Source organism: Capra hircus, chromosome 14, assembly GCF_001704415.2.
Source record: "Capra hircus breed San Clemente chromosome 14, ASM170441v1, whole genome shotgun sequence".
NCBI lineage: Eukaryota > Metazoa > Chordata > Mammalia > Artiodactyla > Bovidae > Capra > Capra hircus.
This window is the reverse complement of record NC_030821.1, coordinates 79572933-79587697: the sequence shown is the minus strand read 5'-3', so window position 1 is coordinate 79587697 and position 14765 is coordinate 79572933. Positions and strand designations below refer to the sequence as shown.

Below are 14765 nucleotides of genomic sequence, written 5' to 3'. Positions count from 1 at the left end.
CGCCTGCAGGGCCGGCAATGGCAGGGGGCGGGCAGGGAGCATGCAGGGTCCAGAGAGCGGGCCGTGCCCCCGGGAGGTACGTCCCAAGCAGGAACTTGGCTGTGGTCCCAGAGACAGCAGGCAGACACAGGGAGGCGAGGTCGGCAGTGGGTTTGGTGGGAAGGCTGGCCCCCCAGCATCCCCTGCCACCCCTGCAGGCCATGAACACACTTCACGAGCTGCAGTTCGCCCGCGAGTTCAAGCAGGCCATGCAGGAGGCCTTTCCCGAGCTGCTCCTGGCCCTCCTATCCCAGACGCACTACCTCCTGGAGCTGAACCTGCCCGAGGAGCCCCAGCCCGGCAAGGAGGCCCAGGAGACAGCCCTGTTCGGCCCCCAGAGGTAAGTCCCGGGCCCCAGAGAGGCAGTGCATGGGCTTCCCAGGGCTGAAGGACAGAGCTCCACAGCCGGGCAGCTTAGAGCCGCAGGCGGGTATTCTCGCGCGGTGCCAGAGGCTGGCGCTCCAGATCCAAGGTTGGCAGGGCCGCACTCCTCCAAAACCTGCAGGGGAGGTTCCTTCCTGCCTCCTGGGTGCTCCTGGCTTGTGGACGGCCCCCTCCAGTTTCTGCCTCCGGCTTCACCGTGTGTCTCTGTGTCTCGATTTCTCTCTTGAGAACGTCAGTCCTGGTGAACTAGGGCCACCCTACTGACCTCATTGTAACTTGATGCCATCTGCAAAGACCCAAATGAGGTCGTTTTCCCAGGTACCCAGTGTCAGGACTTGGGTGGTTTCTGGGGACACAGTTGGATCCCCAACAGATGTGATTCCAAACACAGCTGCCTTCAGCGGTCAGCGTGGAGGGCAGGTGGGTGTCCCACTTCCTTGGACTGCAGGTGCCTGGCAGCCAAGACGCCCAGTGACAGCTGGCCCACAGGGACTCCAGGGGCCCGCACGGTGCACCATATCTTACCCAAATGTGGTCCCTGCAGGGATTCTGAGAGATGAATGTTGTCTTCCCCTTTGACGGATGAGGAAACAGGCTCAGAGCGAGCCAGAGGCTTCCCCGAGCCACACAGGGTGTCTGTGCACTGCTGACCTAGAACTCGTAGAATGGCAGAAGTGTCTGCCCAGCGGCCACTGGGCCCTGCGGGCAGATGCCCCCCAGGTGCTGTTGCACAGGGTGCTCAACCCTGACACCTTTTGGCTCTGATGTCGTGGACAGTTGTCAGCCTCCCCACGCCCGCACCTTGACCAGTGTGGACAGGACTCGTGTGGGAGGGTCTGCTCCCCACCCCTCACTTGGGTGGTGCCACCAGCTGGCCGCCTGGCCTTCCCCTGCACGAGGGCGCATCTTGAGAAATCCATTAAGCGAGTCTTTAAAAACCGCTGGGGCCAACTCTTTTCATTTGTTTGTATTACGATGTGCTTCACACAATTTGTCAGTTTGAACAGCTCTCCCCAAGGCACATCACTGAAAAAAAAAAATGTCACTTCTCTCATATTGCTTCTGAATTCGAATGTGCATAAAGTTCTTTTTTATTCAAATCAACCATGCAAAATGCATGAATCTTCCCTAATAAGCTAATAAAACGTTCTCCTTCCTGAAATAGGAGGGTCAGGAGAAAGCTCTGATGAACCGCCTCCATCCATCAGCTTCTCTCCTCTGCCCCTATGGGGCCAGCTTCCACCTGTTTCTCCCCTGCTCCCCCTTGCTGCCCTCCACCCCAAGTCAGATCAGGCCTCACCTGTGCTTGGAACCCTCCCTTCCTCTTCCCCTTCTTTTAACTCCGAGAAGGGCCGAATCCTTCCAGTGATCCAGTGCCCTGCATCTGGCTCCCCATTGCCTCCAGAACCTCATTTCCTGCCACACACCCTCATCCTCTACATGCACCCTCTGCTCCAGGCTCAGCGTCTTCCTGCCATTCCTCGCCCCCAAGCTCCTGCCTCAGGGCCCTTGCACTTGCTGTGCCCTCTTCCTGAGATGTTCTTCCTGACAGCCTCCCCTCCCGTGGCTCCCAGCCGCCTTCTGTACAACAGCGGTCCTGCTCCCCACTGTTATGTTCTCCCATCTACAGCTGTCATCTGTGCCCGTATGATGGAGGCTCTGGGGAGCAGTGACATCTGTCTGTCTCACGCAGGGCTCTCCCCCAGAGAGCAAGGGTGTCTGTCATCTCACTGGGGGGCCAGGGGCCTTCTGTTCAGACCCAGCTGTACCAAGATGCTCCCGCACCATCAGCCCTCCCCCTCCACCTCTCGGGTCTTGGCTTCTCTCTGGGCCGATTCTTCCAAAGAGCAGGGTGGGGGCCCAGCAACCACAGAACAGACCAGCACCCTGGGCTCAGTCCCTCGGCCTTAATGGGCCCAGCTTAGCTCACACACTCACCCCTGAACCAATCGCCTTGGCTGCAGGGGCAGGTGGGGCTCGTACTAAGCAGGTCTGGGTCCATACCCTCCCTGGAGCTAGGATGGGACCTGGGCCCCCTTCCCAAGAGGAAAGCTGCAATACTGGTACCATCCCCAGGGACCCGAGAGTGGGGCAGGCCAGTCAGCAGCAATGCTGGTCAGCCATCAAGGACGGTGAAGAGGTCTGCAGCTGCTCCCAGGCCTCAGAGGGCGGGAGAGGCCTCAGAGTGTAGGCGGAGCACTGCAGTCCCAAGTCTGACACCAGGAGGATGCAGAGGATCGAGGGAGCCGGGTGCCGAGGAGGAATCTGGGTGCAGCTGTTGAGAGGCCCACTGTCCTGTGGTTGCCCCTGAGAGCATGGTGGGGAAGGGTTGCAGCCATACCTGTTTCAGCCATGCAAGATTCAAGGCAGAGTCAGGCTAGTCCTGGGCCTCTGAGATTCCTGGCATCCTGCTGAGCTAGGCTGGCCCCTGGGACCAACAAGCGAAGGTTTGGTTTCACTTCCTTCCAGGGCACAAGCACCCATTCCAGCCCTGACTGTGGGACCCTCCCCTTCCTGTGCATCTCTGATGAACAGAACCCCTTTCTGGTAGAGACGTTTCCTGCTTTGTTCAGTTCTCAGCGAGCTCCTTCTCAAGTCGATGTCCATCCTGCCCTACAAAGGACTTCTCATCCCTCTTGTTTCATCCATTATGGGCTGAGTCTGTTTAACTCTAATGGAGCATCTCATTTCTCCTCATTCCAAAGACATGCCCATCAACCACTTAGAGGTATAAGCCAACAGATTTCCCTTTTTGCCTGGCTGCCAGGAAGCTCGTAAATCAAGTTCAGTTCAGTGTCCAACCCTTTGCGACTCTGTGGAGTGCAGCAGGCCAGGCTTCCCCGTCCATCGCCAACTCCCAGAGCTTGCTCAAACTCATGTCCATCAAGTCGGTGATGCCATCCAACCATCTCATCCTCATCATCCCCTTCTCCTCTTGCCTTCAATCTTTCCCAGCATCAGGGTCTTTTCCAATGAGTCAGTTCTTCGCATCAGGTGGCCAAAGTATTGGAGCTTCAGCTTCAGCATCAGTCCTTCCAATGAATATTCAGGACTGAATTCCTTTAGAATTGACTGGTTTGCTCTCCTTGCAGTCCAAGGGACTCTCTTGAGAGTATGTAAAGTTACTGTTGAGGAATCTCTCACTGTGGCACAGGGTGCTTCCTTTTGTTTCTTCCTGATTAGTCTTCAACTTAAAGCGTTAAGTTTAATTTAAAGCTCTTTTATTTAAAACTGTATTCTCGGTCCTAGGTTTTAGCAGTTGACAAGTAACAAATCAGCAATGAATAATGACGTGCTGTGTGCCACCTGGATCTGAGATCTAAGATCTCCTCCTAACCCTGCTGTGAGCGCTCCGAGCTGCTCGCTCGTCTCACGGCCTTGATTTCTTCTTCTGTGGGAGGGGCTGGTCCCTCGCTAGGTGTTGGGAGGGTCAGGAGCAGCAGAGGACTGGGCACCCTCTATGCTAGGGCGACCCTGGGCAAGCGGCCGACACTCTGGGCCTCAGTTGAGGGTTGGAAGTCAGGACCCCAGCCCACCCGTCTTCTCTTGGATTTGTCTAGTTGGGATGCTGTGGTCTCTGACCCTAGGGGCTCCCTGATTCCTCAGACTCACCGTGAGTTGTGATGTCACAGGGAGTGAGCTGGGATCCCTGAGCATGGAGGGATGGATGGGGAGGTGCTATGCCCCAGCCTGGAGTCCCCACAGTCCTGCTCGGACCCGCCATCTTCCCTGCCCTCAGCCTTGGCCGCCCTCCCGCTCTGAGGTCGAAAAAAGGAAAAGATTAACAGACCATGGATCATTCGGTCAATACTTGCTAAGTGTACTGGAGGCCCCACTCTTACTAATGAATACAGACGGCACGTGCTGTGTCCCTGATCATGCTGTCAGCAGAGAGGCATCCATGCGCTCAGGAGCTCAGCTCCGTGGAAATGCAGACAGGGTCCGGTGATGGCCCGGTGACGATGCCTGGAGAGGGCCCCGAGGAGAGGCAGAGTCTCGCAGGGGAAGACACAGGGGCGCCCCTGCCTGTGGGTCCCTGAGGACCGGCTCTGAGCACAGACCTGAAAGATGGTTAGAGGTCACCGTGTGGGGAAGGAAGGGCAGACAGCCTTCCAGGCAGGGGGACCCCAAAGTGGAAGGTACAGGAAGGAGGGGACCCTGAAGCGGGGGCGCCCCGGGGGCTCCACGCCGAGGGAGTGACAGGACCTGGTCGGCACTGGAGAGACGTAGAAGCGTGAGGAGACCGCACACTGCCTCCAGAGGCTCGCGTCCAGCGGGGGGCTCCAGGTGGAGAGGATGCGTCCCGGGGCGCTGACGCACAGGAAGCCCCAGCTCCGGGTGGACCCCGCAGGCTCCCCACCTCCGCACCCTGCCCTCCAGCCCCCGCCTCATCTTCAGGGCCCTCTGCCCCCCACTCCCCGGGGCTGAAGGAGGCAGGGAGGGAAGTCCTGCACGGCTGGCCTTGGACCCCAGGGGCTCTGCCGTCTGCTGGTCACGGGGCTGCGTGGGTTTCAGGTGACACAGGTCCTGGTGCAAGGTCAGGGGTCCTGGGCTGGGGGTCGTGGTCTTTAGGGCCCCACAAGGGAGGTCATTCACCCTGAGAATCAGCAAGGGAGCCCCAAGGACGCCCCACCAGCCGGACGCCCTGGTGCGGCTGTGGGGACACAGTGACCCCACGGTGCCCTGGGACCAGAACGTTCCAAGACTCCTCACACAGCAGACAAAATGCCACTGCGCCCGGAGCCCCTTCTCCCAAAGCCTTTGTCACTCCGGCTGAGACCAGTGACCTGGAAAACGCAGCCTCTTCTTGGTGGCACGGCTTGGGGCGAGAGGACAGGCCCACTGACATTTGTGTGGGCACCACCGGGGACTCACGGAGTGGCATTTCATCCCTTCATGTCGGGTTTTGCAAATCTGATCGGAGTGGCTCCTGGTCAGAGCTGACAGCCTCGCTCCGAGGGCCACTCACAGGTCCAGGGGAATACACCAGGCGCGGGGTGGCTGGGCAGGGAGACAGACCACAGAGCTATTTCCGGGCCCTCGACCCTGCAGGGCCTGGGGCAGCCCTGGGCCTGTGGCTCGACAGCACCGCGCAGGCGTGGAGCCCGGAGCCTGGCTGGACTCTGCTTCTGCGGGCCCTGGCCAGGCTGAGTGCGCAAGACAGGGCCCCCGGGCAGCAGAGGCCCTGACCTGCACACGGTCTCACCCTGCTGCAGTCTGGCACACTGTTTTGAGCCCACACAAACACGCCGCCAGCAGAACCCGGTTTCCCGCATCTTCAGGGTCCTGGCACTCGCTGGGCTCCCGTAATGTCATACCCCGAGCTGCCCTCCCACCCCGTCCATTCCCCCTGCATTCTCAGCCCCACATTCAAATAGCACAGTCTGTCAAGGCTCAGTCAGACCCCCTTCACCCTGCAACTTGGGGAACCACTGGTCCCCTGGTATCTCTACTTCTTTCTCCAGCCCTGTCCTCTCAGCCTCAGCCCTGAAAAGCTAGCTGCAGGCATCTCCCACTGACCACGCACCTAACCTATCTGGAGCTTCCCCCTGGAACCCCCCCCTCCCAGGACAGCCCCTGCCCATCCTACACCCCAACATTTCTGCTGAAGGAGGGCAGAAGCGAGCTGCCCCGTGGAGGCTTAGTGGTACCAGACCCGGAGCAGAGACAGAAGCCAGGAGACACCTTTCCACCCAGGGCAGGGGGGCACTCTCCCCGGGGCCGAGGCTGCCCAGTGACCCCTCTGCTCCCCAGCAGCACGTCGCTGGAGGCGCTGAAGAGCCTGCTGTCCACCACCGGGCACTGGCAGGACTTCGCCCACATGGAGCTGCAGGGCGCCTGGGACCTCTTTGCCACCATCCACACCTACCCACAGGGCGTGTGCCTCCTCGCCAGGTAGGGGCAGGGTGGGGCCAGGGGAAGGGGCCCATTCTGGGTCATCCCTGCCCAGGAGGCTGGGCTACAGACTGCAGTGACCCTCAGGACCTGCCGTGAATACAGCCCCAAGGACTCAGGCACGTGCACACTGGGTGCTGGGGTACAGATGGCGCAGGCTCACTGGCACACCCTAGGAGCCTAGAATGCAGACCTCTTGCCCGACGCCTAGCCCTCCCCTTGGCCGGAGGCTCCTAGGGGACCAGGGCCAGGTCCACACCCCTGTCCATCCCATGCTTGGCCCACGCCTGGCAGCCAGTGGGTGGCCAGCGGGTGCAGAAGGAGCAGGAGAAGGTCAAACAGAGGCGTGCCCACTCCGCTCAGCAACACTTCTGGCCGCCGGGCCCCTGGGTTGGGTGGTGGCGGGAGGGTGGACGTGGGCTGAGCCCGTGAGCCTGGCCCGCCCTTTACCCTGTGCCCAGGGCCATGGTGCAGAACCACTGCAGGCAGGTCAAGGCGCTGACCTTCCAGCTGCTGCCCAACCTGCAGAGCCGGGAGGAGCGGGAGAGGAAGGCAGCCATCATCATCTTCACAGAGGTAGGGGCCTGCGGGGGCCCCTCAGGGACAGCCTGCACCCTGTCTCCAGCTGAACCCACCAGGACCTCCCTTGACCAACAGATTCCTCACACCCTGCCTTCCCACTCCCAGCTCCTCGGGGCCCACGGTCAGGGGCTCCTGGTTTAGGTCCCTCTCCACCTGCATCCTGGGGGACCGTCTTTCTACTCCCCCAGCCCTGATGTCTTGGGGTCCCGCCCCTGGAACAGTGAAGCTGAAAGGGCAATGGCTGGAACCAGACAGGCACTGGGTGTACCGGGCCCTGGGGCTGAGAGCTGGGCCACGGCCCGACAGGGTGGGGGCCTTTGTCATTTCCATAATGGACAAAGCCTGGTGCGACTCCACACACCACCCCTGTAGTGACATCTGGCTCTCCCTGCATGGGACTGGGTCTCCAGGTGCCCCATGAGCCAGGCTGTATTGAGTATGTTGTTCCCGGCTTCCCTGTGTGACCTCAGACAAGGCCCTTTCCCCCTCTGGGCCCATTTCCCCAGCTATGCACTGAAGGATTGAAGCAGCTTGGTGTTGGGTTTAAACACTCATTAACCAAGATACCCGGAGAGGGGCAGGTCAGCCACCCTCCCCAAGCCCCAGCCTTGGTCCTAGAGCCCGGCTCCCACAGACACAGGCCCCCTACGAGAGGCTGCCAGGCCTGACCGCCTGCCTGGGGGCCCCTAGTTCCTCTACAGCCCCACCCTGCTGGAGGTGCTCCCCAAAGAGGCCGCCCTGTCCGTGCTGGTGCGAAGCCTCAGGGACCCCAGCCCCGAGATACGCGTGCTGAGCCTACAGGGCCTAGGAAACATTCTTTTCCACCCAGAGAAGGTAAGTGGGTGCTGGGAGCGGTGATAGACGACCCATAGAGCGGCCGGGCGCACAGGGCCTTTGTGTCCTTCCCGTTAGAAATCTGCTCTGCTGGTCCAGCCCATGGTCAGACCTGCGTCCCAGCACCCAGGTGGTGCTCAGAGAGTGTTTGTGCTGTTAAATGACTCACTGGCTGAAAACAAATCTAATATTGTAGAACCAAACAGAGTTTAGGAACCCAATGAAGCTGCCGAAAACTTGTTTGAAAGTTGCAAAACCAGCCTAGCTTGCACAAGGAGTCCCTGATAAGGTCTTTGACAATAGAAACTGTTCATTTGCTGACATGTCACTTCCTGACAGTTCATCCAGACAGTTCACACTGCACCCAAGAGGAGCAGAAAGAACTTGCGGAAAAGGAACTTAGCTTTTCCTTTTTAAAGTAATGTAAAACTGGGAAATGGTCATTGCCACTTAGAAGGTCTGGGGTCCCCACTGGGGTACCCACTTCCCTGCGACATGAGATGCCAGGGACTTCAGCGGTGCCCACCCAACCAAATTTGTCTTGTCTGGCCCCCAAGACCCCTCTGTCCCCTGGGGAAGCCAGGAATGGGGGCAAAGGCGGGGTAGGGCGGAGGAAGGGAAAGTTGGTCTCCAGGACTTGGTGGGGGACCCTCTGGCCAGAAAAGGGACAGACAGGAAGGACCTGGCAGCTGACCGACACGGGTTAGCGCTCCCCTGACCCCAGGAGGACCCCAGGCTCTCAGAGAGGGGAAGCCTGTCCGTCTGTCCACAACTCCCGGGGGACAGACCAGGGCTAGGAGCACGTCTCCCTGGACGGCAGAGCCAGGGTGAGATGGAGTGGGGTGGGTACAGCACGCGTGCCCAGGCCTGGATGGGGGTCTGGGAAGGGGCCTCAGAGGGAGCCAGCCCTGGAACTCGCGGCCCACCGTCCCCCTCCCCCTGGACAGGGAAGCCTGCTCCGCGGACAGCTGCCGCCCTTCCTCAAGGGCTTCTTCCAGAGCAGCGGGCAGGTGCTGGTGAGCGTCATGGGCACCGTGTCGGACGTGCTGCACCGCCTGGGTGCACACAGCACGGAGGCCCAGGGCCTCAGCATTGCCATCAACGCCCGCTCCTTCTTCGATGACGTGAGTGCGCCCTGGAGGGGCGGGCACCCCATCTCGTGCCCCTCCAGTGCCTCCCCCCGCTCCCTTCCTCGACTGTCCCACTGGGGCAGGGAGGTGGAGGGGCAGGGCAGCTCCCTGGGTGCCTGGCGTGCGTGGCACAGGTGGGCCGGCCAGGGGCTGCTGCTGGCACTCGCCCTGCACCTTCAGCTGAACGCCGCACCTTCATCTCAGCCCCACGTGTCTTCACCCTCCTGACTCATCAGCCCCTGTGGGTTATAGATTCTCCTTCAGGGCAAGTCAGAGGGACAAGCCCACCCTCCCGAGTCAGCATCTGGGTTATCAGGATGCCACTGTAGGCATGAGAGGGATGAGTGTAGGTCCCTGAGGATGGCCTGTGACCCTCCCCAGGAGCCGGCAGAGCTGGGAAGCACAGCCCTGCCCCGAGAGGTGTGTGAGGGGCGGCACATCCCTGCCCCAGAGCCCCGGCTGAGCGAGGAGGCCGAGTCCTGCCCCAGAGCCCTGTCTGAGGGGGGAGGCCAAGTCCTGCCCCAGAGCCCTGTCTGAGGAGGGAGGCGCAGCCCTGCCCAGAGCCCTGTCTGAGGGGGGAGGCGCATCCCGGCCCCATAGTCCTGTCTGACGGGGGAGGCTGAGTCCTGCCCCAGAGCCCTGTCCGAGGGGGGAGGCCGAGTCCTGCCCCAGAGCCCTGTCCGAGGGGGGAGGCCGAGTCCTGCCCCAGAGCCCTGTCTGAGGGGGGAGGCCGAGTCCTGCCCCAGAGCCCTGTCTGAGGGGGGAGGCGCAGCCCTGCCCAGAGCCCTGTCTGAGGGGGGAGGCGCAGCCCTGCCCAGAGCCCTGTCTGAGGGGGGAGGCCAAGTCCTGCCCCAGAGCCGTCTGAGGGGGAAGCTCATCCCTGCCCTAGAGCCCTGTCCGAGGGGGGAGGCTGAGGTCTGTTCCTGGAGCCCCAATGAAGGGGTCCTGCTGAGGGTACTGGGAGTCGAGGGTCCCAAGGTGGGTCTGGCTGGGCTCTGAGACTCTGCCTTGCAGGAGCGGGACGAGGTCCGGGCAGCGGCCATGGCACTGTTCGGGGACCTGGTGGCGTCGGTGGCAGGCCAGCAGCTGGGCAGCCTGCGAACCCAGGTGCAGCAGACCATGGTGCCCCTGCTCCTGCACCTGAAGGACCACTGCCCCACCGTCGTCACGGTCAGTGCCCGCGTCAGGCCTTCGCCTGGCGGGGCTGGGGCCCCACGGTGGGCAGGGGGCTGCTGAGAGCCAGGGACACCCCCGGGGCCGCGGGGCCAGCCCCCACTGGGTTCCTGCTCCTCCCCGTGTGCACACGCGTGCACTCACACATGTGCCCACGTGTGGCTGTGCGTCTGTGGTCAGGACACCGTCTGTCCTGCTTCCTGCTGCGTCTCCAGCGCCGGGCATGTCCTCAGGCGCAGGTGGTTCATTGAACTTGAAATATGGGCTGAGCCCTACGTGTGCCAGCCGGTGCCCCACACCAGGCCATTAAGACATGCTCAGCCTTCCTGCAGCTCCCGGCCACTGGGGGGTAAACAAGCAGCCAGCTTCCAAGCGGGTGGGGACTGAACACTGCCTTCAGCCCAGGGGGCCGTGGTGCTGGCCAGGGAGGTGGGTGGGCTCAGAGTGTAGCCTGAAGGCAGCAGGAAGCAGCCGGGGAGCACAGGCAGCTTCCTCGGAACTGCCGCCCACGCCCGGCCCTCCCTGCCGTCCCGCAGCAGGCCAAGTTTGCCTTCTACCGCTGCTCCGTGCTGCTCCACTGGCGGCCGCAGCACACCCTCTTCTGTACGCTGGCCTGGGAGAAGGGCCTCAGCGCCCGCCACTTCCTCTGGAGCTGCCTGGTGAGGGCCCGCAGCGGGGAGGGGATGGGAGGCTGGCCGCCAGGTCCCCACTCTGGCCCCAGCGAGTGACAGAGACGTGCTCCCCAGATGAGCCACAGCCGGGAGGAGTTCGGCATCCACTTGGCGCAGGCCCTCAGCTACCTGCACAGCCGCCACCACCACATCAAGACCTGGGCGGCACTCTTCATAGGTGAGTGGGGCGGGGGCCGGGCTCAGGAACCCCCAGGCCTGCCCTGCCTGAGCACCCCGACCCTCACCCTCGCCCGTTCCTCCACTGCGGCTGGAACGTGGGTTCTGCTGGCAAGCGAGGAGAGGGGCGAGTGAGGGCGTCTCAGGGTGTTCAGTTCTTTGGGTCAGGCCCTTCTGTGCTCTGGCCCTGTCTTTCCAGCAGTCCCTCGCACAGGAGAACTCCTTCCCTATGCCAGGGAGGGGGAGAGGGAGAGAGGGATGGGGGGAGAGGTTCAGGAGCCCCCTCCCACTGGCCGCCATGCTCCTCGTCTGTCGCGCAGGTTATACCATCTGCTACCACCCCCGGGCTGTGTCCCAGATGGTCAGTGACGTGGACACAAAGCTGCTGTTCTGCAGTAAGGGAACATCCTTACTCCATCCACCCCCATCCGTGTCAGCAGGGAGCATGGGCCCCCAAACACGGCGGGCAGGGTAGGGAAGGGGAGCACCCAGGCCTGGAAGGCCGAGGAGGGCGGGGTCTGGGTGCCCAACTGCCCCCACTCCCTGTGGGAAGGAGGATGCTACTCCACCAGGGCTATGGGCAGACGGGGCGTGGAGAGTATCTCTGATTCGTCCCTCCTTTCCTGGAGCTTTTGAGGATCTCAAAAAGAGCCCCGAACCCAGCGTCCGAGACTTCGCCAGCAGGCAGGCCTCCTTCCTTCAGAAGGTGGCAGCCAGACCGCGGTGACCTCCAGCTGTCATCCCCCCGTCCCCCTCCCCCGTGCCCACTGCACCGCGCAACCCTGCCCTGTCTGCACAGAGCTTGGCTGCATGACATTTTTCCATTTGAAAGAAAGATCTAGATTCAACAAAGAAGTGTCACACCTCTGCGCTCCCTGCCCACCATCCCATGGGCCCCCCAGAGACACTGGCAGGCCAGGAGATGGGCCTGGACCGTGTGTCCCCCAGAGATAAACTGTGAAGTCTGGGCAGGGACTCCCACTTGTGGCCACCAGGTGGCTTCCCAGTGACCAGAGCCCAAACCACGGCCTGCCGATGTCCTGGGTGCTGAGGGGGCACTCCCAAGGCATCCACGGCCCTTGGGGCTCACAGCTGAGTGGAGTTGCTCACCATGGCGCCCTCGCAGGCTTCAGTCTGTCTCCAGCTTAGAGCTGGTCACTGGGAGGCTGATGGTGGGGAAGAGGACCCTTGGCTGGTCTCCCTCTGCCCAGGGGACTCGAAGTCACCCTCCACCCCCATCTCTAGCCTCCTGAGCCCCGTCAGGGCTGGCACTTGGAGTTGGCAGCAGAACCGATCTGGCTCAGTCAGATCTTCCAGGTGGGCTTGGCCCACCCTGAATGACTGAGGCGAGGGTCTCAACACTCTGAGCCTCAGCTGTCCCATCTGTAAAATGGGTAGTAAAACCTTCCTCCAAGACCCCTTGGAAGGTTGAGTCCAGAAGAGGTCCCCAGACTCCGAGGGAGCCCCTGAAGACCCACCTGAGCTCCGGCGGGTCTTTCCCCTCCCAGCCTTGGTTTTTCCACTTGTGCAATGGCGGGGTGGGCCCTTCCCTTGCCTGAAAGAGCCTCCTTGCTGGAGTCCTCCCTAGGGCCTCCCCCAGCTGGCTGCTCTCCAGCAGGAGGTCCAGCCCCGCCCAGCCTACCCCCTGCCTTTCCCCCCATGTGCCCTCCCAAGCCCTCCCCACTTGGCCCAGGCAGAGCTTCTACCCAGACAGCTCTCTCCACATCCCCCACCTTGGGACCTCCACATGACCTAGCCCTCAAGGGCCTGCCAAACAAGGCCTCCCACCCCTCATCAGGCTGTCCCACCATTCCCCATAGACTGTGAGCCCCTCGGGACAGGCCTGGGGTTGCACCCAGGAGGCCCCACAACTTGGATGGTGGGTTGAAAAAAATACAGCAACTGCAGACTCACTGGTGGTGTTCAATATGACCGGGGAGAGGAGTAAATGACCCTGGGCAGAGCTGGGGCCCCTGCCCACCCATCTGTGAGTCTCTGAATGGCGCCACTTGAGGAGGGGCTCTGGGTGGGTTTGGCTTTTCACAGCTCTCCATTTTGTCCGCGGGCCCCTGTGGGTGCCCCCATCCCACTTCTGCTACAACCCCTGGCTGGGAAGAGGGTTCCCTGAGCCCAGCTGGGTGGGGGGGGGTGCCATCTCCCCTAAAAGGGAGGCTTCCCTGATTCCCCCCAGTGGGCAGTGGGGCCTCCTGCACATCCCCCTGCCTCACCCCAGTTCATCCTGCACCTGGGAAGTCTGGTCTTAGTAAACGCCTGGAGCTGGCTAGGCCTGGGCCCCAGAGGCTTCTGCAGCCAATGGTGACTAGATAAACCCCTGGAGGGAACCGAGACAAGTGAAGCCTGAAGTTGAGGGAGCACAGGCCTTACCAGCAGGGTGGAAGGCTCTAGACCCGGGCACACAAGAGGTGCCCCACTAACCAGCAGCAACAGTTGACTGCCAGGCTGGCCACAGCAGGCCAGGGGCAGGAGACAGGGCCCCGAGTCCTGGTGGGGGGACCACCATCCCACCCGGGGAAGGCGCGGCCAACCTGACCCAGGGAGGGGCCAGCCCCCAGCTCTACAAGAGCAGAGAGCTGCTCACGGAGCAGGGCAACATCCATGCCCTCCAGCAGGCCCAGCCCCCAACACACTCTGACCTTTCACCCCAGGAACCCCGGGGTCACCCTCCACCCCTCCAGCTTCCCCTCCCCACCCTGAGGTGAGGAGTCGGCATGTCCCTCCACCCCAAGCCCAGTGGGCATCATCACCCTCTCCCTTCTCTGGGCTTCTAAGACTGAAGTGAGGACACTTAGTGGGGGGCAGGACAGGGAAGCCACCCCACCAGACACATGGCCCAGAAGAATTACCAAGTGACCCATCCTGTCCCTTACAGGGGCAATGCCGGTGACCTGGCCCCCAAAACAGCAACAGGGCAACTGGGCAGAGCCCACTCAGGCCTCAGCCCCTGCTCTGTTCAATCTGGTACAGCCCCGCCTTGAGCCAGGGAGTGCAGGGACCCAGCGTGGACGCCAGGGGGTGGCTAAGCACAGCCAGCAAGAGGGGACGCGCCCCGGAGCATCCCTGGGTGCCGCCAGCCCCCCAAGGCCACCCACACCCCGTTCTCCAGGCACATACAGCCACAGGGTCTGGTTTTATTGCCTTCGAGTGTCCAGAACACCTGACTGCCCCAGACCCAATAATTTAAGGTGCCAAGAACAGGTCAGGGTGAGGGGCCGCAGATGAGGGGCTGGGCCCAGTGGTTAAAAAATACACCAGCCCCCAAACAAACAGGCCAGGAAGGAGAGCTGCCCGGAGGCGGTGTGGGCAGGGCATTAACAGGACAGCCAGGGACACAGGGCGGGGAGATTGAGGGGATTAAGCCTCAGAGGGACAGTGAGGGCTGAGGGCACAGAGAGACAGACACGCGGGCAGAGACAAAAGGAAGACTGGACCAGACAGTGGTGTGCACGCATGCACACACACACACACACACACACACACACACACCTGGCGTGGACAGAGAGGGAGGGAGCAGAGACAAATCACCCACGAGGGGTGTGGGGGGCGGGCTGGACGGCTGGTGGTGGGTGTGCCCGGGGGGGCTGGGAGCAAAGGGCAGAGGGCAGCCGTGGCGGGAGCCCTGCTGAGCCCGCGGCCGGGCGCCCAGGTCCTGAGCTACATGATACAGCACTTGGTCTTGTGCGCGTGGGGGTCCTTGAACCGCAGTCTCTGCTTCGGCCGGTATTTTTCCAGGTAGGTGAGCTGTTTGCTGTTGATGGCTCCGCGCCGCTTCCTGGGCAGACGGGACCGGGGTGGGGGTCAGGTAGGACCCAGGCTCGGCCACCCGCCCTGCCCCAGAGCTGCAGGCCCCAGAGGCGAGAGG

The 14765-nt window shown here is 62.1% G+C and overlaps 2 protein-coding genes across 4 annotated transcripts in view; one reads left to right on the top strand and one right to left on the bottom strand.

Annotated features, from left to right (window-relative positions):
- MROH5 (maestro heat like repeat family member 5) overlaps nucleotides 1-13927 on the top strand; it is a 56267-nt gene extending 42340 nt beyond the window's left edge. The window contains 11 exon segments of the mRNA XM_018058106.1: nucleotides 198-379; nucleotides 4492-4494; nucleotides 6178-6318; nucleotides 6780-6894; nucleotides 7591-7734; nucleotides 8682-8858; nucleotides 9879-10034; nucleotides 10574-10696; nucleotides 10784-10886; nucleotides 11206-11280; nucleotides 11515-13927. Coding sequence (XP_017913595.1) covers nucleotides 198-379; nucleotides 4492-4494; nucleotides 6178-6318; nucleotides 6780-6894; nucleotides 7591-7734; nucleotides 8682-8858; nucleotides 9879-10034; nucleotides 10574-10696; nucleotides 10784-10886; nucleotides 11206-11280; nucleotides 11515-11612 — 1317 coding nt within the window. The 3' untranslated portion in view covers nucleotides 11613-13927.
- Nucleotides 14017-14765, bottom strand: part of PTP4A3 (protein tyrosine phosphatase type IVA, member 3) — a 31715-nt gene continuing 30966 nt past the window's right edge. For all 3 annotated transcript variants that reach the window (XM_018058645.1, XM_018058644.1, XM_018058643.1), the window contains exon 6: nucleotides 14017-14675. In XM_018058645.1, coding sequence (XP_017914134.1) covers nucleotides 14558-14675 — 118 coding nt within the window. In that variant the 3' untranslated portion in view covers nucleotides 14017-14557. The remainder of the gene's footprint in view (nucleotides 14676-14765) is intronic.